The sequence below is a fragment of the Tamandua tetradactyla genome, chromosome 23 (genome assembly GCF_023851605.1).
Source record: "Tamandua tetradactyla isolate mTamTet1 chromosome 23, mTamTet1.pri, whole genome shotgun sequence".
NCBI classification, from domain to species: Eukaryota; Metazoa; Chordata; class Mammalia; order Pilosa; family Myrmecophagidae; genus Tamandua; species Tamandua tetradactyla.
In genome coordinates this window covers 22,802,016-22,826,492 of record NC_135349.1, presented here as the reverse complement: position 1 = coordinate 22,826,492, position 24,477 = coordinate 22,802,016, and the positions used below count along the sequence as shown (strand labels likewise).

At 36.6% G+C, this 24,477-nt stretch overlaps 2 protein-coding genes across 2 annotated transcripts in view; one reads left to right on the top strand and one right to left on the bottom strand.

Moving 5' to 3' along the window:
* LOC143667193 (uncharacterized) overlaps positions 1-24,477 on the bottom strand; it is a 68,341-nt gene that overhangs the window by 31,968 nt on the left and 11,896 nt on the right. The gene's annotated exons all lie outside the window — the stretch shown is intronic.
* LOC143666716 (vomeronasal type-2 receptor 116-like) lies at positions 20,235-21,227 on the top strand. Its single transcript, XM_077140303.1, has one exon. It carries the CDS (start codon positions 20,235-20,237, stop codon positions 21,144-21,146), a length of 912 nt encoding a protein of 303 aa, XP_076996418.1. The 3' UTR covers positions 21,147-21,227.

Genomic DNA, 24,477 nt, shown 5'->3' with positions numbered 1-24,477 from the left:
ACTAAATTCCTTTGTTTATTATGATTTATTTATTCTCAATTATCTGAGACATGAGAAAGAAGTGTAGTTCTTTCAATATGATTTTAGGTTCCTCCATGTGTCCTTGTGTTTCTAAATGTTCTGTTTTATGTGTTGATGCTGTGATACTGCGTGCACACATTTTATGAATTAACCTCCTTTGCCTCTGTTAGTTTCTTCCTTGAAATACATAATGTTGTTTGTGTGACATCTTCTTTTGGTAAAAGCTGCTATGGAATACCATCAGTAATTATCTTACTATCTATGGCTCATTTATATTTGCTGAATCTGAAGCTATTTGCATTCAATGTTTTAAAAATGCAGGTCAAAAATGTATCCTCAAGGATATATAGTGTGTAGCCTTTTAAAATATGCTACATGTCTTTACTGCATGTTACTCTTTATTTCTCTATATTTAGCTTTAGTGAGAAATTAAATAAGCTGTCATGGCTTTCCTCCTTCCTTTCCACTATCCTCTAATTTTTTCTGAATAATTTTGGAGTAAAATGCAGCTATTTCTTAAAAAAAATTTCTTAGCAAAATATATTTATTTAAAAAGCATGCTCTTATATAACCACAGTATTATTATACAAACCACGACAAATACATTGACACAACACTATTTTCTAAACTTTAGCTCCTGTTGAAATCTAATCAATTCCTCAAAAATGTTATTTATTGAAACCATTTTAAAAATAAATTTATAAATTCTCAATGAAACCTGGTGGAGGAAATATTCCATTTCACAGCTTATTTTGTAAAATACCGAAGAAGTGATTTTTGCCAGAGGGTAAAAATTGATATTTTTCTCACATAGAGAACACACATGTGGGGAAAAAATAGCTCTGAAATGTGAGACTTCCATGTTATACTGTATGACATACAGTATTCTATGAAGGTACTAATAAAATTCAACTATGTCTTGTAGGAATCCTAAATTTTAATATATTTTTTTGTATCATACCAAGTAAATACATATCCAGGGGCAAAAATAAGAAAGAACAACTGAACAAACTCAAATGTGAACACTGAACTATTAGTGTTTCCAGAGGGAGAGGTTAACGGCACAGCAGAGGAAAGCCTGTGCCTCTTGAGGTTAGAGAGGGTAAGTCTGGGGCACTGTCAGAGCCTGGCATCAACCTTGGCTAATATGACATCTGTCTTAAAGCAGAATGCAATATAAACCCCCTATAGAGAAACATACTCAACACAGGCCCAGATTATGCACAGTTTAAAAGCAAACAAGCCTGAACTCACAATCTGCTAATGGTTTCCACAGACATAAGCATATAAGCAACAATAAATAAAACTCAGTTTAAAAATAAATATTTAGATCCCACAGACTTAGCTGCTGTAAAAACCAGACCCCTAAAATAAACTATTATAAAATTAATAAAGAACAAAATGGAATCACAATTATGAGCATGGAGAGGCCACCAAAAATATCAACAAGGTTTGCCTAAAAAAGTAAAATCTTTAGAAATAAAGTATAAATATTGAGCTACATATAATGCATTCTACTAGAGATTACATATTGTTGAAAAGAAAATTAATAAATTGGAGGATAATTAAAAGGAATTAGAATTTGGCACCGACTAGAAACTACAAAATAAAAATTTATAAAGAACTAAAAAACTGATTGGCAGAAGCTTTTAAGTTGAAGAAGACTGTGCCAAATTAAAAAAAAATCAGTCAGATGCAGATATGGAAACAAGAAGAGGACATATTTGAGAGACAATATTTGCATAGCTAATGTCTGGTCATTTTCCAAACCAGACAAGAGACTACATGAAGAAGTAAAAATCATACCCAAGAAGATACAGAAAAGTAAATTAATCACTTAAAGGTTTTTATGAAAATTACCAAACATGAAAGCTGCAAGCACCCAGAAATTCAAAAGTATATACTTGAGAAAAAAAGAATACGTTCAGAGAAGCATGCTTGAAAGGAAAAATGTCCAACAAAAAATATTGGCAAATCACTAGATGCCCCTAAGTAAACACCCACAGAAGTAAAAATACATATATGTAAATAACAGGAAAAACAACTTAGATGAGAGGCTTAAAATAGTTACATTACTACTCTGTTTTACCATTAAATTGCTCATACCAGGCAAGAATTACAGACTTCTCTTTGGTCAGAGAGACTATTTTTTTCTTTTTAAATGTAATTTTATTGAGATATAGTCTCTCATTGCACAATCCATCCACAGTATACAATCAATGGCTCACAGTATCATCACATAATTGTGCATTCATCACTTCTATCCATTTTAGAACATTTTCATTACTCAAAAAAAAAATGAGGGAGAGAGAAGGAGAGAAAACCCAAAAGACCCCATATCCCTTATCACCCCTCCATTAATCGATCCCTAGCATTATTGTGGTATGTTTGTTACTGTTTGTGAAAGAATATTTAGACATTAGTGTGCACTGTAGTCCATAGTTTGAAATGGGTGATTTTTTCCCAATTTACCACTCAATTATTAACTCCTTGGAATAGTTCGAACATTTGTTCTAGTTCATGGAAGAATTTTTTTTATATTTGTACAGTTAATCACAGTCATCATTCACCACAAGATTTTCTGAGTTATCCAGTCCCAAGTTTTAACCTCTGGCTTTCCTTCTGAAGACATATATGACTGTAAACTCCCCCTGTCAAGCATATTGATGCACAATTCAGCACCACTAATTATACTCACAAAAATGTGCTACCATCACCTCTATCCATTTCCACTGATTTACATTCAACCTGATTAAAAATTTTGTATACCTTAAACAACTCCCCATTTTCTAACCTCATTCTATCTCCTGGTAACCTATATTCTACATTCTATGTCTACTATGAATTCACATATTATAATTAGTTCATACTGGTGTAATCATGCAATGTTTGTCCTTTTGTGTTTGATTGATTTCACTCAACATAATGTCCTCTAGGTTCATCCATGTTGTTGGGAGCTTCAGCATTTCATGCCTTCTTACTGTTGAATAATATTTCATCATACGTGTGTATAGACCGTATACCATGTTTTTCAGTCTATTCATAGGTTGATTGACATTTGGAGTTTTTCCATCTTTTGTCAATTGTGAATAATGTTGTTAAGAACATTGGCATGAAAATGTTTATTATTGTTCCAGCGTTCAGTTCTTTGGAGTGTAAACCAAGTAGTGGGATTGCTGGATTGCACAGCAACTATATTTGTGGCTTTCAAAGGAACCGCAAAACTGTCTTCCACACCAGCTATACCATTTTACATTCCCACCAGCAGTAAATAAGTGTTCCTATTTCTCCAAATCCTTTCCAACACTTGTAGTTTCCTGTTTGTTTAATAGCAGCCACATTAAAAGATATGAAATAGTTTATTATTGTGGCTGTGATTTGTATTTCCTGAATAGCTAGTGAAGATAAACATATTTTCTTGAGGTTTTTAACCATTTGCATTTCCTCTTTGAAAAAATGTCTATTCATGTCTGTTCTAGTTTGCTAGCTGCCAGAATATGATATACCAGAAACAGAATAGCTTTGTTTGTTTGTTTGTTTTGTTTTGTTTTGTTTTGCATGGGCAGGCAGAGAGAATGGCTTTTAAAAGGGGGAGTTTATTAAGTTACAACTTTACAGTTCTAAGGCCATGAAAATGTCCCAATTAAAACAAGTCTATGGAATTGTCCAATCCAAGGCATCCAGGGAAAGGTATCTTGGGTCAAGAAGGCCAATGACATTCAGGGTTTTTCTCTCAACTGGAAAGGCACAGGTGAACATGGCAACATCTTCTATCTTTCTCTCCAGGCTTCATGTTCCATGAAGCGCCCCCAGGGGCGTTTTCCTTCTTCATCTCCAAAGGTCTCTGGCTGCATGGGCTCTCACGGTTTGTGTGGTTCTCGTGAATCTGGTGTCTCTAAAATGTTTCCTCTTTTAAAGGATTCCAGTAAACTAACCAAGACCTACCTGGAATGGGTAGAATCACATCTCCCTCTAATCAAAGATTAACACCCACAACTGAGTGTGTCACATCTCCATGGAGACAACCAAGCTTCTAACCTACAGTACTGAATAGGGATTAAGAGAGCACAAGATGTATCTGGATTAAAACATGGCTTTTCTAGGGCACATAATCCTTTTTAAAAAGCACAATGTCTTAATTCCATTTTTAACGCAATTTTATTGAGATGTATTCACACACCATATAATTCACCTAAAGTGTACAATCAATGGCTTGCAGTATCATCACATAATTGTGAATTTGTCACCAGAATACATTTTATAACATTTTCATTGTTCCAAAACAGAAGTAAAAAGAAAGAAAGAAAACCCAAACATCCTATACAGCTCATGTCTCCATTATTATTTTTGGCCTATAGTTTATTACTCATCTACCCATACACTGGATAAAGGGAGTGTCAGTTACAAGGTTTTTACAATCACATGGTGACATGATAAAAGCTATACAGTTATACAATCATTATCAAAGATCAAAGCTGCTGGAGCTACAGTTTCACAATTTCAGATATTTCTTTCTGGCTATTTTAATACACAAGAAAGTAAAAAGAAATACCTATATACAGAGTCAGCAATCATAATCATTTGTCAAATCCTAATTTCTCCTCCCCCTCATTTGATCATTTTCTCAATCTTCAGGGATATCTGGGAAATGACCATTTTAACTTCTTTGTGCTGGAAAGGAGTATTGACCTTATGGGGTAGAGGAGGGAACTGATTGACGTTCTTGGAGAGACTGGTACCTATGTGTTTCAGGGTTTATCTGGAATTGGAATAATCTGAAGGACTCCTGTTTCCGAAAACAACAAACTTACAAAAAAACACCTTATGAGGTCTCAGATAGAGCCCAGGTTAATCTTTAGGTTTCAGGAATACTGTTGATTACGGCTTAGCATAATTGTGGCAATTTGCAATATCTAGCTGAAGCTTGCATAAGAGTAACCCCCAGAATCACTCTCAGTTCTATTTAAAATCTCTCAGCCACTGAAACTTTATTTTGTTACATTTCTTTTCTCTTTTTGGTCAAGAAAACATTCTCAATCTCACCTTTCCAGAGCCAAGTTCATCCCTTAAAGTCATGCCCCACATTGCCAGGGAGATTTACACCCCTGGGAGGCATGTCCCATGTAGTGGGGAGTGTAGTGAGTTCATTGGCAGAGCTGGCTTGGAGAAAGATTTGGCTGTTTTTTTTTTGTTTTGTTTTGTTTTTTGCATGGGCAGGCACCAGGAAGCAAACCTGTGTCTCCAGCATAGCAGGTGAGAACTCTGCCTGCAGAGCCACTGTGGCCCACCCAGGCCTGTTTTTAAATTGGGTTGTTTTTCTTTTTATGTTGCGTTGTAGCAGTTCATTGTATAATCTGGATATCAAACTCTTATCAAATATGTGGTTTCCAAATATTCTCTCCCCTTGAGTCAGAGACCTTTTCACCTTTTGACAAAGTCCTTTGAAGCAGAGAAGCATTCAGTTTTGAGAAAGTCCCACTTTTCTATTTATTCTTTTATTGCTCGTGTTTTGGGTATAAGGCTTAGGAAACTATAACTTAATCATTAGATAGTGGAGATATTTCCCTACATTTTCCTCCAACTGTTTTATGTTACCGACTCATATGTAGGTCTTTGATCCATTTTGAGTTACTTTTTGATTAGGGATTGAGAGAGGGGTCCACTTTCATTCTTTTAGATGTGAACATCCAGTTCTCCCAGCATCATTTATTAAACAGACTGTTCTGTCCCAGGTGTGTGGACTTTGGAAAATTATCAAAAATCAATTGACCACAGTCTGAGGGCCTGTTTTTGAACTCTCAATTCAATTCCATTTTTAAATAGGGAACAATTATGTTTTAATTTTACTTGTCATGAAGTTTGAGAAGCCACATCCCTCAATCTCTTACATACCCGTGAGGCACAGCTCAGCATCGTCACATGTTGTCTGCCTCCTTGTACTTCTCTCAGTGACTCACGTGTTTCTCTCCCAAACACCCCATCTATGAGAACTGTGAAACCCTGCCCCTTTATCCTGACTTCTAGATTTGTAGATCCCTGAGTCTCTGAGGAGATTCATCTGATGAATAGCCTTTCGCAGGGCTCTGTTTCATCCTACTTCTGCCTTTCCTCTCTGCCTTCCCAGCCACTTCTCATAGTATCTTATGTTTCATCATGAATTATCATAGTTCCATTGACAGTAAACAGAATGTATCTCATTATTCCTGAGCCCTAGAACCGGGTATGTAACATGGGTCACTCTCTGAAGTACTATGAATGTAAAAAAGAACATATCTGCATTTGATTCAAGATGGAAATCTTTAAAATATACTTAAAAATCTACCACAAATATGATCTATAACTTTTTAGTCACATGCTATTATGGGTACTGACTTCCCACTTCAGAAAACTTAGCACTAAATTTTGGGCATCTGGATAAAATTTTTTGATAATTATATTAGTACCAAATGCTGAGGGTGAGAACAGTGGCAGCTAAGATTCACATAAAATAAGTTGTCTGGGCACCCATCTCCTACCAAGGTACTCACTGGAGCCTTGACTAGGGATATTGTCAAAGGATGGGATTTGGGACATTTCCTTAAGCATGTTTTCCATTTTCCATGCAGCTTTTTCTCCAAACACTACCAATATGCGCTGGCCTTTGTATTTGCTATTGAGACTATCAACAAGGACCCACATCTGTTACCCAACATGTCCCTGGGATTTGATCTATATAATGCCTTGCACAGTGACCAAAGGACATTGGAGAATTGCCTGATATGGCTGTTTGGCCTTGGGAAGACCATTCCTAATTATTCATGTGAAAGAGAAGGCAAGTTGGTAGCAGTCATTACAGGAACTACTTGGTCAATTTCTGCTCAAATGGGGACACTGCTGGAACTCTAAAAATTTCCACAGGTGAGGATGGCTATGGGAAGAAAACAGATAAATGCTTGATTTCCCTAGAGCCATTCTCAGGTGGCCGAGATATGAATGAGAAAACTGTGTTTATTTAATCCAAGGAGTAAAACTAATATATAGAAACGTGTGTGTGTGTGTGTGTGTGTGTGTGTGTATGTGTGTGTGTGTATCTGGATAGAGAATGGGGAGAAACCATGGGAAGGGAGCACAAATATTTAAAGAACCTCATGGGAGGTAATACATAGGAGTTTGTGGAAACTATGTACCTGAACAAATGTCTCAGATTGAAAGTGATTATCCCAGGAAACTTTCAGAGGGAAATAGTGCAATGATACTGAAATGGGCAAATTTTTCTTTCTTTATTTTATTAAATACCCACTAGGGCTTGTCAAATTTCCTGATTAGAATTCACTGCAATATTCTTACATTCATCTAATGTCAGATATTATGCTCTTTTTCTTTCATCATTTAGCTTACCTATGGCCCCTTTGATCCTTTTCTGAACAAAAGCAGCCAATTTCCATCACTCTATCACATGGCCCCCAAAGATAATTCTCTGCCCCTGGGCATGGTGTTATTAAGGCTGCATTTCCACTGGACATGGGTGGGGCTGGTTGCCTCAGAAGATATGAAAGGTGTGCAATTTCTGTCAGAAATTAGAGGAGAGATGAACAGAAATGGTGTCTGTGTGGCATTTGTGGAAATGAGACCTGTTACAGAGAGAAGCTATTTTATAGATGACTGGAATTACCTCCTCAAAATCAAAGATTCATCAGCAAGTGTTGCTATCATTTATGGCGACACAGATTCATTACTAGATCTGACTTTTTATAGATGGACTTTTGTTGTGACATGCAAAGTCTGGATCACCACATCACAATGGGATTTTACCACCAGGGAGAGATTTTCCATACTTGATACATTCCATGGGATGCTATCATTTTCTCACCACCACAGTGAGATCCCTGGTTTTCAACACTTTCTCTAGACAGTAAACCCTTCCAAATACCCAGAAGACTTTTATCTCAGCAAATTATGGTTTATATATTTTGGTTGTTCAGTTTCTGAATCTGACTGTGATAAGCTGGAAGCCTGTGTACCAAATGCCTCCTTGGATTCTCTGCCTTTGCACCAGTTTGACACAACCATGTCTGAATGAAGTTACTATGTCTATAATGCTGTGTATGCTCTGGCCCAATCTCTGCATGGAATGCTGCTTCAGTCAGTGGAAAGTCAATCCATTGGAAGAAGAAATAAATTCAAGTTTCATCCTTGGCAGGTAGAATTTTAGATTAATCTGGCTTCATTGACCCAGTACATATATTGAGCCTATTTACATGCATATTCATAAATGTAATATAGGAGCCAACAATACCTCAAGCCAAATAGCATACTTTATGTTACTTGCTCCAACGATTGAGAAACTCTTGTGATCTTTGCCTGTCTAAAGAGGGACTTGAACCCCATCTGGTTGGTTTCAAGCTGCTTATATAAAAATGCTTATGAAGAAGAAGGTGCAAATGCTAGTAATGCAATACAGTCAGCTTTGAATCTAAAGCAATAGTCTGTGTAACAAATGTCCATCAAAATCTTTCCAATCTTAAGTGTATCTGTTTGTAGCACATGGTGCCATTAAATGGCCTTAGGGATGGGAGCACCTTAGTGTCTTTACAGTGTTAGTTGTTATGGTGGAGAATTTAAAGAATATCATGTTTAATTCTGCAACAATTTAGGCAACAAATATTGTTACATAAAATTTGCAACTGAGACTGAAACTCTGAATGTTTCAAATGTTTGTGGCTGGATTGAATGTAACCAATATTTGTCTGAATCATTGAACAAGAAAATATTTTGATCTTCCCGTCCTTAATCCATCATTCAAGGATGTATACTAATATGATATGGAGTTCAACATGAGCTTTATGTGAATGATTTTTTTATACTGCTGAGAACATGGATTAAAGAGATTAGAGATGTTTACTAAGTCATATCAAACAAGTTTCAATTATATGAATCCAATTCAGGTGTTCTCAAACCCAGGCACTAATTCACATAATTATGCATCTTTTGTAGCTCCACTCCGTTCTGAAGAATGTCCATTTTAACAATAGTGCTGGTGAGCAGATATCTTTGCATGACAAAAGAATCTCTGAGGCCACATATGATATTCTCAACTACGTGAATTTTCCTCATGGAATTGGGTTACAGGTGAAAGTAGGACAGTTTGCTACACAGGATCCACATGGTCAAGGTTTTTCCATAAATGAAGAGGTGATGGAGTGGGCCACCGGTTTTAAAGAGGTAGGTTGGTAAGAGTTTCAATGCTGAACTTACACAACTGCACATAAATAATTTGGAAACATGTCTGTGATGAGATTCTGTACCTCCTATAACACCTTAAAAGAGTCACATATATGGATATAACTAGTTTTGTAATTTGAATAATTTTCCTTAAAAACTGGACAGTGAACAAAGAAAACAAATAGCATCAAACACGTATTTCCCAATACGTATGTAGTATCAAAAAGTTTGTATGTCCTTCCAATTAACTAAGTAAATGCAGTTTTAAGTGAATTTTGTTGATTGTCAACAAAACAAGAAAATACTTAATGTGTACTATTAATATTTGTCCTGTGATTTTCTACAGACGCCCCATTCTGTATGCAGCAAAAGTTGCAAACCTGGATTCTGGAAAACCCCTCAAGAAGGAAAGGCTGTCTTGCTTTCAGTGTACCCCCTGCCCTGGAAATGAGATTTCTAATGAAACAGGTACAGTTACAGAATACCTCCCCCACATCTTTCTCTCACCTACTTACCTTCATTTGTCCAAGAAAAAAATATCTGAAATAGGGCCTTAGATTCAGTTACTCACTCAATTGTTCAAGAATTTCATCATGGTGATCAACTCCCTAAGCCCTTCAAATGACGTTTTGCTTCCTTCTGGTTTATTCCTCCCTGTATTTTAGTCACACATCAGGTATTTTTTCAAGGACATCCCTTTTGACATGTGTTTGCCTCCATCATGGAACAGTTTTTCATCTTCTCCTAATCATATCTAAGGGATTTTTAAAATCTTTGCCTCTCCCAAGCTTTTTGTACCCTATTTGACCACAGTAGATATTTACAAACAGATTCTTAAAATTACTAAATGAGTGAATATGAAATGATGTAATTGATAAAAGAAAATGAGAAAATGCTGTACTGCTACTTTGTTTTAGATACTCAACAAAATGCTTAATGTAATTGTGCTGCCTTCAATAATTGTTCTTACCCTCTTCTAGTTCACAGAAAAGTAAGAGAGGCAAAATTATAGTTAAATCATCCTACGGTATTGCCACAGATAATCACCACAGTAAAAGTTCCACTGTGAAAGAATTACTGATTGCATATGTAGAATGGAATGATTTCTAAATGTTGTGTTAGTTCATTTTTTTAAATTAATAATAAAAAAAAAACTTCACGGGTCAAAATTTTTCTCTAAGGCCCCAAAATCAATTTAGAAAAATGGGACTATTTTTTAATTTGCTTAAAGAATTCAGGGAATTCTTCCAGAGACTGTATTTGAGTTATATTCTGACGGATAAGCATTTCAGATTAGTGAAGGAAAAAAAATCTTCCTAAAGATCATACAAGTGCATTTCATTTTCTCTTGTTGTATTAGAAGAACTGACATGAAATTTTAAAATGGTGTGGACACATGATCAGTTAGGTAATAGGTAGCATTGTTGTAAAAGGACAGTAAAACAATAATGAGCAGATAACCAATTGCTGCAAGCTGAACTGTGGCTCCCAAAGATGTCAGCTCCTAATATCTGAAACCTGTATATATTAAATTATAAGGAAAAAAGGACTTTGCAGATGTGACTTAATTAAAGATCTTGAAGTGTGGAGATTTTCCTGGATTCATGGTGGGCTCTAAATCCAGTCAGTCTCTATGAGAGGCAGAGGGAAATGTGATACATACAGAAGAGCAGGTGACAATGTGATCATGGAGGTAGATATTGGAGAAATGTAGCCACAGGCAAAAATGGCTGGCAGTCATCAGAAGCCAGGAAAGCAAGGAATGGATTCTCCCCTAGAACCTCAGAGGGAGAATGACTCTGCCCATGCCTGATTTTAGTGATACTGATTTAGAAACTCAGACCTCCAGACTGTTGGAAGATAAATTTGTATTGCTTTAAGCCACCAATTTTATGGAACACCCACAATTACATTTGCTAGAATAAAAAAGATTTAGTATTCTTCTTCTTATTATTTAATGTTGTGCCAAATTTCTGAACAGTACAAAAGTTCAAGAAACACAAAATCGAAAAGCTGTGATTTTCACCAAGACCATTCAGAAGTGGATGAAACAGTATTGAAACCCCTAATGCACTAGTTTGAAGATATTATGTACCCCAGAAAAGCCATGTTTTAATCCTGATCCAATCTTGTAGGAGTAACCATTTCTTTTAATCCTGACTCAATACTGAAGATTGGAATCTTTTGATTAGATTTCCTCCAGGAAGATGTGACACACCCAACTGTGGGTATTAACTTTGATTAGATGTAGATGTGATTCTACCATTTCAGGTGGGTCTTGATTAGCTTACTGGAATCCTTAAAAAAGGAAACATTTTGAAGAGAGAGCCTAGGAAAAGGATAGAAATAGCAGAAGCCTAAGAGCTGACAGAAACTTCAGAGCACAGCCAACACGTGGAGAACAGAGACACAGATGTTTGGAGAGGCTTGGAACCAGCAGACATTGCCATGAGATGTTAAGCAACCCAAACCCCAGAGACAGCCAAGGGAAGCCAAAAACAGAAAGCTAGTCCCAAAGAAGCAAAGTGAGGAATCCCCACAGGAAGAGAGGCTGAAAGCAATGGATCCCAGGAGCAAGGGACCAGCAAGGGATGAGCATGCCTTTCGGCTGACAGAGGTGTTCCAGGTGTATCAGCCTTTCTTCAATTGAGGTATCTTTCCCTGGATGCCTTAGTTTGGACATTTCCATAGGCTTAGAAGTGTAAACTTGTAAGTTATTAAATTCCCTTTATTAAAGCTGGTATTTCTGGTATATCACATTCCGGCAGCTTGCAAACTAGAACACCTGAAAAACTACTAAATATTTTTACTCTAGGTGTTCAATGTAATCTGGAAGAAGGTTCATGTCTGAAGAGTTATAGTAAGATAATATAAAAATAATTGGATGGTCTTGTGGGTTTAAGTTTGTCTCCTGAAAGACAAGGTCAAATCCTAAACCCTGTACTGTGAATGTGATTTATTTGGAAAGAGAGTATTTGAGGATAATATTAGTCAAGGTGAGGCCAAACTGTACTAGGCTGGGCCTTTATTCCAATATGACTGGTGTCCTGTTCTAGTTTGCTAGCTGTCAGAATGCAACACACCAGAGGCAGATTGGCTTTTAATAAAAGGGAATTTATTTTGTTAGTTCTTCAGAGGAAAGGCAGCTAATTTTCAACTGAGGGTTTTTCTTACATGGGAAGGCACAGGGTGATCTCTGCTGGCCTTCTCTCCAGGCCTCTGGGTCCCAACAACTTTTCTGGAGGTGATTTCTTTCTGCATCTCCAAAGGACTGGGCTGAGCTGTGAGTGCTGAGATGAGGTATGCTGAGCTGCTTGGGCTGTGCTAAATTGAGCTCTCTCATTTAAGCACCAGCCAATTAAATCAAACATCATTCATTACAGCAGGCACACCTCTTAGCTGACTGCAGATGTAATAAGTAACAGATGAGGCTCACATACCATTGGCTCATATCCACAGCAACAGAACTAGGTACCTTCACTTGGCCAAGTTGACAACAGAATCTAACTACCACATGTCCACCCCTTGTCAGCTTGGCAACTACATGCATCACCTTAAACAATATTAAGGTGCAAAAAATTCTCTTCTGGCTGTGGACCTATGAATCTCAAAACAAGTTATCTGGAGCCAATATACAAAGGAGGACATTCACAGGATACAAGTTGTCATTTCCATAGGGAGAAATTGGAAGGAACACAGAGGTCACAAGACCCAAACAGTTTTGAAAACCTACAGGGCAAAGACCATTGGATTTCAAAGTCTGAAAGTCATTTATCCTTCAGCTTTACAAAATGGCAGTCCCACCCTTTCCAAGGGCCTATGGAGTGGCCTGCCTCTTTCCAAATCAACGTTGGGGACATTAAGGAGACCAACTTTTCCTTGGCTCAACTCTCTCCAAGCATCAGAGCCACACCTGGGCTCTCTGCCATTTCTGGGGTACATGCTCAACCCCTCCATGTGGTGCAGCCAGGCTCTCCCCAGTCCCCCAAGGAGCGTGCTGTATCTTCTCCGAGGCCTGAGGCTGCACTACTCTTTCACTGCAATGAGGTGGGAGACTCATCCTTGCCCTTCAGGGTAAACTCACCCTCTCCATGTATATGGGTAGGTTCCCTCTCTTGGCTGAGGTTTCTTGGCTTCAAACCTGAGCTTCCATGGTTCTCACTCTGCAAACTCCAATATGTCCCTTTTGCGTCCCCCTTTGTCCAGATTGACAGTGGTTTACACCAACAGTCTCTTCAAGCACTCCAGGACTTCTCCATCATTTTCTTCTCAGTTCCTCCAAAATCTTCCCCTTATCCATTTAAAAAGCCATTCCAACATGTTTGGTATTTTCATACAGCAGCAGCACCCCACTCCTGGTACCAAAATCTGTTCTGGTTTGCTAGCTACCAGAATGCAATATACCAGAAGTGGAATTGCTTTTAAAAAGGGGAATTTAATAAGTTGCTAGTTTGCAGTTTTAAGGCCGAGAAAATGTCCCAATTAAAACAAGTCTATAGAAATGTCCAATCAAAGGCATCCATCCAGGGAAAGATACCTTGGTTCAAGAAGGCCGATGCAGTTCAGGGTTTCTCTCTCAAGTAAGAAGGCACATGGCGAATGCAGTAGGGGCTTCTCTCTCAGCTGAAAGGCCACATGGTGAACACAGTGTCATCTGCTAGCTTTCTCTCCTGGCTTGTGGTTACATGAAACTCCCTGGGAGGCATTTTCCTTCTTCATCTCCAAAGGTCACTGTCTCTTGAACTCTCTGCTTCATGGTGCTGTAGCATTCTCTGCTTTCTCTGAATCTCTTTCATTCTCAAAAATTTATGTCTTCTATAGGACTTCAGAAACTAATCAAGAACCACTCAAATGGGTGGAGACACATTTCCCTCAATCCAGCTTAACAACCACTCTTGATTGAGTTACATCTCCACAGAGATGATCTGATTACAGTTTCAAACATACAGTATTGAATAGAGATTATTCTGACATTATGAAATGGGATTTAGATTAAAACATGGCTTTTCTAGGGGACATACATCTTTTCAAACCAACACATGTCCTTATAGGAAGAGGGAATCTGGACACAGAGAGAGAAGAGAGCCATGTGATGACAGAGGCAGAGACTGAAGCCCAAGGATAGCAGACAAACCACCAGAGTTAGGAGAGAAGCAGGGAACACATTCTTCCCTACAGGTGTTAGAGGAAGTAGGGCATGTCTGAACACTTGATTTTAGACTTCTGGCTTCTAGCTGTGAGTCAACCAATTTCTGTTGTTTTAAACCATCCAGTTTGTGGGTACATTGTTACTGCAGTCTTAGGAAACTAAGATGGGGGAAATACCATTTCTGATACTTTCTCATAAAAAGGTTATTATAAAGGGAAATTTAATTAAAGATGATTGTAATATTGTTCTGAAAGGGTAGTAATAGATAATGATGTTCATTTTACCATTATTATTTAATACAATTTTGTAAGATTTTTTAAGCCTTTTGTAAGGCTTAAAATTTTATGCTTAAAGCAGTAAGAATTGAGAAAGTAAATAATCAGTATAAAAAATAAAGAAAATTAACAATATTGATGGGTAATATGATTGTCTACCAAGAAACCAAAATGTGAATTTATTAGAATTAATAATACAACTTAACAATGTTGTGAGATAAAAAAAATCATTACAAAAACTTAGCAACTATTATAAGTAGTCAATAATCATTTATAATAGTGTAGAAAAAGATCCCAGTTAGTGCTGCAACACTAATTAATATATCTAATATTATAGTCATAGGAAGTATCCATGTCTAGTAGGAAAAGAAATATTGAGTATCATTGTGCTATTTAAGGTTGACTTCACTGATTGAAAGTGTCTCAACTTTAAAGATAACAAATATTGGTAAATGAATCTGTAAGACAAATTATTTCATGTGGAAATAACAATGACCATTATGACACTTGTGCCAATTAATCAGAATATTAATCAGAAAAAATTCAAGCATTTGACAAACAACATTAAAATTGAAGGCTTAAAATTACATATGTTAAAATATACTTTAAAAACATTGAATAATTAAGAAATGAGATATAACAGAAAGTAGACAGAGTCCTAATGTTGTACAGAGATCCTCAGGTTTAATGACACGTAATAAATTAATGGGTAACAGAAGGAATAATAACATCAGCTGTTTAGTCAGCACTTGATCTGTGTCAGGCATTATTTCCAGTGCTTTACATATTGTGACTCTTTCGAGTCTCACAATCCAGTTTGTAGATTCTATTATGATTCCTGTTTTCTAGATGAGGAAATTGAAATAACAAGAAGTTAAGTAACTTAGTGAACTCCATCAACCACTCAACTAGGTGCTCACTGTTGGAAGGAAAACAGTTTGTTCATTGGGACAAAATTCATTTATATATTCATCTCTGTTAGCCAAATGTTAAAAGGAAAATATACACTAGGTTTCTTTCTTTTCTTTTTGTCACTAGGACTTTACAAAATATATTAGGTTTTCTAATTATCAAAAATTTTTGTTAAATATTTAATTACCATTAACCTTGAAAACAGTACATTCAAGGGCAGTTTCCCCCCAAAATACAGAGTAATGCAGCCAGGATAACTTTATGCCAGAACTTTTAACAGCCTAACTGAAAACTTTAACCTATCATCGTTGACTCTCAACATATTGAGCGTTGCACTTATAAACATGACTACATTTGAAAGGATTCAGGTTTCCATATCACAAGTATCAGAGAAACTAACATTCTTATGCTACTTTCCCTTCTTTTTTCTATTTCATATCAGTTTCCCCCCATTTAAAACATCAATATACCAAGAAACAAAAGAAAGTGGATATCAATCAAATTTCTTTAGTGACAATTCCCCAAGAATAAGTCAATGGCAAAAATTACCAATGAAATTTAAAAATATGTTTGACCACATAAAAATGTAACTCTTCGCAAATCTAAATAAACACAAAGTTTTGAGACTTTTTATTTATATATGGTGCTCAGAGTATTAGCCAGAAAGCTTAAATAATAGACTGAAACACAGAAATATTAGTGTCAATGAAGCTTGAAAATCTGTACTTTGGGAAGGTGAAAATGTGACTTTCTTAGTGTCTTACTTTTTGTAAATGCAGGAAGTTGTTCATTCTTTTATTGAAAAAGAAAAGAGAAAACTTAAATACCCTACTCTGTGACCTGCCCTAGGTATGGAAAAGTCGTGCTACATATAACAGTTGTTTATTCAGAGATGAAAGATGCTAAAGGTCCATTGCATTGACTTTCGTTCACCCCACATTACATCCAAAGGGGGAGGACTTCATCATCAACACCCTTTTACTACTGATTGAAATAAATAAGATCACATGCCTACAAGGAGATAAAATACAGTTTGAACTTTTTCTAAATCATTCATATCTTCTCATTGAACTAAACCAGGCTGTCATTTATCATTCTTAATAATACAAGGAGGTAAATAAGTAGAAAATCACAACAAGGTACAAAAAGTTCATAGAGATGTGAGAAGGGTGCTCTGAGAGCACAGAGGTGCTAAACCAAACAGGTACAGTGTACTTCCCAGGTGAGATGACCCAAGTAGAATTTGTTATTATAGGTGTGCTGGTTTGAAACTATTATGTACCCCAGAAAAGCCATGTCTTAATCCTGATCCAATCTTGTGGGGTGAGCCATTTCTTTTAATCATGATTCAACATTGCAGCACAGAAATTCTGATTAGATTACCTCCATGGAAACATGATGCTCCCAGTTGTGGATGTGACTGTTTGGTTAGAGTCTCTCCACCAAGATGCAGCCTGCCCAACTGTGCCTATGGCCTTTTGGTTAGATGGAGATGTGACCCACCCATTTTAGGTGGGTCTTGATTAGTTTACTGAAGTCCTTTAAAAGGGGAACATTTTGGAGAAAGCTCAGATGCAGATGCTTGGAGAACTATTTCTTCAGAGCTGACAGAGACATGGATGTTTGGAGATGGTTGGAGTGCTGACAGAGAAAGCAGATGCCTAGGCATGGGCAGAGCCCAGCAGATGTCATAATGTGCCTTTCCATGAGATGATAAGCAAGCAAGAACCCAGAGTTATATCCCAGAAGAGCTAAGTGAAGGCCCTCAGATGTTTAGAGAGGAAACCACTGGCCTCAGAAGCTGAAAGCAACAGAACTGGGAACCAAGACCAGCAGATGCCAGCCACATGCCTTCCCAGATTCCCCTTCCTTGAGCCAAGGTATCTTTCTCTGGATGCCTTAGTTAGGACATACTTATGGCCTTAGAACCATAAATGGTAACATTAAATTCTCTCTTCAAAAGTCATTCCATTTCTCATGTATTGCTTTCTGGCAGCTTTAGCAAATTAATACTTAGGGTATGAATTTCCTGACTACAATGAATGACAAGAAGCTTGGAGAGGCAGAAGAGAAGTCGGCACGCAGGCATGCCAGTCTAGGGGTGTAAAATGCCTTGAGAATTGCATGTAGGTTTGCATTGAACTCATGAATGTGAAAAGATGAGGTCAGTTGAGGGTGGAACTGAGACTGAAAATGGTATTTTTTAGCCTATTATGAGTTTGGGCATTTTCCTACAGATTAAGAACAATCATTGTGTTACTTAGTTAAAGGAGTAAAATGGTTAGACTTCATTTTAAGAAATATTACTGATATATAACTGGTGTTGATTGGATAAAAAATAACTAAAGACTCAGCTTACTGCTGTGATACAGGAGTGAGTAATTAACATTAGAAAAACATGGAACAAGTTAAAACAAAGAGAATTTAAGAATATTTCATGCACCATAAATATAGTCATTTTGAAGCTCTTTAAGTGAAAGTATCTAGACTTGACCACTTCTATATCTTGCAAAAAAAAAAGGGCTTTGGTTGTTGAAATAATGAATCCAAGATTTGGCACAGAGAAGGTAATGATAATAGACACTGGCTGATATGGTTGTTTAATGATGTGAAAAAATGAAGTCCTGAGACGTGCAACAAGGTGAATGAATCTTGAGCAAACAAGCCAGAAACAAAATGATAAATATTGTGTGGTCTCTTTTGGAAAATATTTATAAAAAGATTAGGGCCTAGGTTGTAAGTTGTTACAGCAATCACATTTATTCCTGAGCATCAATCTTATTTATAAATTCTGATATGCTGTGCTCTATGTGTATAACCTGGTATTTCCCTGGAACTTTGAGTAACTGTGTGACACCTAAGACAAAGAATTGCAGTTCTGTAGTGCTGAAAGTCAGCATTGCTCCATATAGCAACTGTAAAAGAAACAGAAAAAGAGATCAGATTTCAATTAGAGATAAGAATGAAGTTGGGACGAAGGAAAATCAGAATACAGCGTAAAGGATAACATTGTCTTTATTTTAAAACTTCACCTACTGTATGAGACCAAAGGAAGAGCTGTTTATTTTGTCTAAAACTTAAAATTTTCTGTAGTATATTATCTAACTCAACCTGTCTGGCCAGTTCATTTAAACAACCTAAACTCTGAGCCTAGGACTGGAAATGAGATCTTGCAATTCTATATAGCTTAATGTATTATCCTGATACATTTCAGAGTATTTTGGGCATATAATTAAAAGGCATTGACAAAGTCCCTTGAGGGGCTAAAGAAAAAATATGGAAGTATTAAACTTCCGCATATGGGAAACTCCTGAAACTCTTGCGTACATTAGGAACTCCCAAGTTAATAAGCCAAGCCCTCAATCTTGAGGTGCTGGTTCTGATGAAACGTATTTCTGTCATGGGGAAGATAAGCCTACCTATAATTATACCTAAGAGTCACTTCAGAGAACTTCTTTTGTTGCTCAGATGTGGCCTCACACTTTCTAAGGCAAACTCTGCAAGTGAAGTCATTAACCTCCCTTCTAGATGGGCCATCACTTCTTGGGTATAAATCTCCCTGGCAACATGGTACATGACTCCAAAAGATGAGCCTAGCCTTGGCTCCTTGGGATTGACAATGCTTACTTGACCAAAAAGGGAGAAAGAAATATAACAAAGTAAGGTATCAGTGGCTAAGAGACTTCAAATAGAGTCAAGGGACTATAATGGAGTTTTCTCTTATGCAAGCTTCAGCTAGATATTGCTAATTGCCATGATATGCCAAGGCCCAACAAGCAGTACTCCTGAAAACCCTAAAGAATACCCCAGAATCTACATAAGGCTCAATAAAAGTTTTGTCACTAAGTTTATTCTTCAGAAACTTAAAACTTCCAGATTGTCCCTATGTCAGATAAACTTTGAAACCCAGAGACACTAGTCTCTCCAAGAGCATTAGTTAGTTGCATCCTCTTATCTCATAATGTTGACACCCCTTTTTGAAGAACTTAAAATAGTCATTGCCCAAATATCCCTGAAGATTGGGAAAAGGATCAAATGAGAAAAAAGAGTTGTTTAACAGAGAAGATAGGATTTAACAAATAACTGTTACTACTAGATCACTATATGGATGGTTCTTTTTAGTCTCTAGTGTATTTTAACAGCTGGAAAGAAGTATGTGAAATCGTGGAACTGTAACCCACACCATACTTTAAAATTTGCTCTGTAACTATTTGTTAAACTGCATTTTGAAATTTATCACTTTTATGCATATATGATATATTTCACAATAAAAAATGTTTTAAAATGCTTTGGGTGTTGAAATAATAAATTCAATATATGACACAGAGAAGAGAATGATAATACGAACAGGCTGATACAGTGGTTTTATGATGTGAAAAAATGCATCAGAGAGAACACACAATCAGAATAAATAAGCAGACTGATACAGTGGTGTAATGATGTGAAAAAAATGCAGCAGAGAGAACACACAATCAGAATAAATATAATTTGTGTTTCCATAAAAAGAATAAAGTTGTTTACTTTAATTTAAAAATGTTTCTTGCTCAGTAGCCTGTATTTGTTAGCTAACTAGTTTTAAGGAGAACATTTTAAACCAAATTGCAAAACCTGGGGGTACATAAAGAATTGAACATGTCCCAATCAGAGACATTGACATCATTCATTTCTCAACAGATATGGATCAGTGTTTCAAGTGTCTGGACTGTCACTACCCAAATTCTGAGAGAGATCGCTGCCTGCAGAAGGCCGTGTCCTTCCTGGCTTGTGGAGACCCTGTGGGGGCAGCTCTGGCCTGCACAGCTCTCTGCATCTCTCTCCTCACTGCTGTGGTCCTGGGGATCTTTGTCAAACACCGAGATACTCCCATAGTCAGGGCCAACAACCAGACTCTGAACTACATCCTGCTCATCTCCCTCCTCCTTTGCTTCCTTTGCTCCTTGGACTTCATTGGCCATCTGAACACGGCCACCTGCATCCTCCAACAAGTGGCATTTGGAGTTGTATTTACAGTGGCTGTTTTCACAGTTTTAGCTAAAACTCTCACTGTGATTCTGGCCTTCAAGGCTACGACTCTGGGAAGAAGGATGAGGCAGTGGTTGGTCTCAGGGGCCCCAAACTCTGTCATTCCCACCTGTTCCCTGATCCAGCTGACTCTCTGTGGACTCTGGTTGGGAACTTCTCCCCCCTTTCTTGACAGAGACACTCATTTCGAGCATGGCAGCAGCATCATTGAATGTAATAAGGGCTCTGTCACTGCCTTCTACTGTGTCCTGGGATTCCTGGGCACTTTGGCCCTGGGGAGCTTCACTTTGGCTTTCTTGGCCAGGAACCTGCCTGATGCCTTCAATGAAGCCAAGCTCCTGACCTGCAGCATGCTGGGATTCTGCAGTGTCTGGGTCACCTTCCTTCCTGTCTTCCACAGCTCCAAAGGGAAGGTCATGGTGGCTGTGGAGGTCTTTTCCATCTTGGCCTCCAGTGCTGGGCTCCTGGGCTGCATCTTTGCTCCCAAGTGCTACATTATACTGCTAAGGCCCGAGAGGAACACCCTGATGGGGATAAGGGATAAAACACGTTCTGTGGGGCAATAAGGAAAAGCATATATCTTGGAGAAATGGGGCTAAAAGTTTAATATAAAGTGTTCTTCAATATGATGTGAGATAATTGGATAAGCATTGGATGAGTTTTACAGTTTCAACACTCATGTGGCTCTCCTTTCTCTCTTTCATACTGTCAGTGTACCACAATGCACAGTTATGGAGATTTTCAAAGCCTAACTTTTCTCTCAGAGTATGTTTAGAATAACCCACCCTTGTTACACATGGACTGCTGCCATTCCTTTCCTCAGTGTCTTTGTTAACCCATCTATAGATAGCATCCTCCTTTTATTTTCTCCATTTACCCCTCTTGAATTAAAGCCGCTATCAAACATATTAGCCAACTCCTCAATGACTATTTGTTAATCATTCTTTCATTTTCATGTTAGTTTGAAATATTCTTTTATTATATAAAAATCCTGTATATTTATGAGTTTGATTCTGTACTCACTGAGATGTCCTACCTTATTTTACAATGAGTTTAGATGACTGGCAACATATGTTTTCTGTCATTGTCCTCGTTCAGTGTTAACTCATGTAGTCTTGCAAATGTCTCTTCAACTTGTAAATTATCTTGAAAAAGGTCATTAAAAATAATGTTGGGGGCAGTTCAATGGTGGCTCAGCAGGTAGGATTCTCACTGCCATGCTGGAGACCCAGGTTTGATTCCTGGTACCTGCCCATGCCAGTAATAATAATAATAATAATAATAATAATGATGATGATGATGATGTTGGGATGTAGATTTTTATACTTGTCCCGAGTTTTAAAAACATTTAGTGGAGATTTTACATATACTTACTTATTTAAAAATTACATTCAGAAATATGGTGTGCCTCTGGTTATATAAACATGGTGCAGACTAGTTACATCAGATGCCTTTCAATAAATGATGCTACATTAAAATAGCAATCCCTGTATCTCAGAGGCTTATACCAAATGAGGTTTATTTTCTTCATTTTACAAGATCACCAATTGGGGTCCCCATTCCAGCACTCTTGACATTGCTGACGTTATCCAGAGGTAGAAGAGAAATGGCAGCACCACACCGTGGCTTGTGAAATTTCTGCTTAAGGGAGGATGTGTCTCCTGAGCTCACATTTCATTGGCCAATGCAAGTCACATGGCCAAACTTAATGTCACTCTCTTGGGAATGTAAAATCAACCCTCACCAAATAAAGTAACACCTGGCATCAATCATACAAACTAGTACAGTATGTCCTCTTGTTCACAAATATGTGTTTGCATCCCTTCTGCACATACCCACTTCCAAAGGGAAAGTAACAGAAAGGTCTAGCCAATAATATCATCAGGATGATAGTCTAAATCATGCCTGGTTGTGACTATCCTAATCTAGAGATATGTAAAATTTTTAAGATGTTATCTCGTCATAGGAAGTTGCTGATAATTAACCAGATCTGTATTAAGTAAAAGGCAATTTCTTATGTTTCAAGTTAATTCAAATTCTATATCAGTCAGCTTTTTCTACTTTCCTTTGGGGTGAAAAACAATCTCAAAGTTCCAATAGTTCACAAGATTTATTCATTTTTCACATTATGATTCCATTAAGCGTTAAATTTATCTCTTTATTCTGGGATCCAGACTGAAGAAGCAGCTCTGATCTGGGACACTCTTGTTTTTGGAAACAGTGGTAAAAGAATGAAGAATCCTAAAAGATCTCATAAAATTTCTGCTTGCATGTGGTATGCTCCATTTCTGCTCGTATTTTGTTGACCAATGAAAATCACACAATCAAGTTTGAATTCAACAGAATAAGAAAGGGAAATCCTCCTCTACTCTCTCTCTCTAAAGGAAGGGCAAAAAATACTTGGAAACTGTAATGCAATCTGCTACTCCCATCCAGGAATTTTATTTTAATTACTAGAGATATTGTAGGCTTTTTTGCTATTTTGATGTGAAATTTTTGCATTCCATTTTTTAATCTCAATGTTTTGATGTATGTGAAAAGTATTTTTTTGTATATTGATACAAAGCCAGTTTCTCACTTGTAATATTGCAGTCTGAAATACTTGGATATATTAGATACACACTTATGCAAAGATTTTTTTTTATTAATTAAAAAAACAATTAACAAAACAATTAGAAATCATTCCATTCTACATGTACAATCAGTAATTCTTAATATCATCACATAGTTGCATATTCATCATTTCTTAGTACATTTGCATCAATTTAGAAAAAGAAAGAAAAAGACAACAGAATAAGAATTAAAACGATAATAGAAAGAAAAAAAAAAACCTATACCTCACATACAGCTTCATTCCAAAGATTTTATTTGCCATTATTTACAAATATTTATACCCAAATTTCTTTCTTAGGTTTTATTTCATTATCTAGTGTCTTATATATGTTAGTGTGATTTGGGTTACCTGGTTGAATTCCTATGTTTAGTTACAATGTTATAAATATCTTGCCATTAATTATGATGTTTATTTTAAGATTATATATGTCAAATATATATATATATACCTGCTCAAATTAAGAATAGTTTTGGAAATTTGCAGATTCTCAAGAGTAGTATCAGGATTAGGTAATGAATTTTGTAGAATAGTTTTTTGTTATTTACTGAAATTATCATTTTATTGCTCAAATATTGTGAAATTTTGAATGAGATTAATAGACCTCAGTTTAAATGATAATTTAATTATTGGAAAAACATAATTTGTTTTGGTGTATTAATCCTCTAAGAATGATTAATTTGCTAATGCTATATGTGGAAATTTTGTATCCATATCTATAAATAATATTGGCCTACAGTTTTATTTCTGCATGTTGTTCTTTTTGGGTGTATGCACATTGTGCAAACATACACCAACATTTATATGTATATGCTAAGAAAAAGGATCAACACTTTACACAATGAAGTGTAAGGGGGATATTTGAAAGTGAAGAGATTTATTTACTGAATTTTGCATCCCTATAATGTTTGATCCTCTTAGACTAATAATATATAAAGACATGCAAGGAAAGATAAAAAAATAAAATTAAAGAAACTCATCTAATTAGCTGATTTTGATTTGAAGTCATAAACAACCCAATTTTAAAATGGGCAAATGACTTGACAAGACACTTCTCTAAAGGAAATATACAAATGCCCAAAGCAATCACGTGAAAGGATGTACAACACATTAGTCATTAGGAAAATGCAATAAAAACCACAACAAGATTCCATTTCTCTCCACTAGGATGGCTATAATAAAAAAAAAAAAAGGAAAATAAGGTGTTCTAGTTTGCTAATTGCCAGAATGTAATATACCAGAAACAGATGGCTTTTAAAAGGAGGAATTTATTAAGTTGTGAGTTT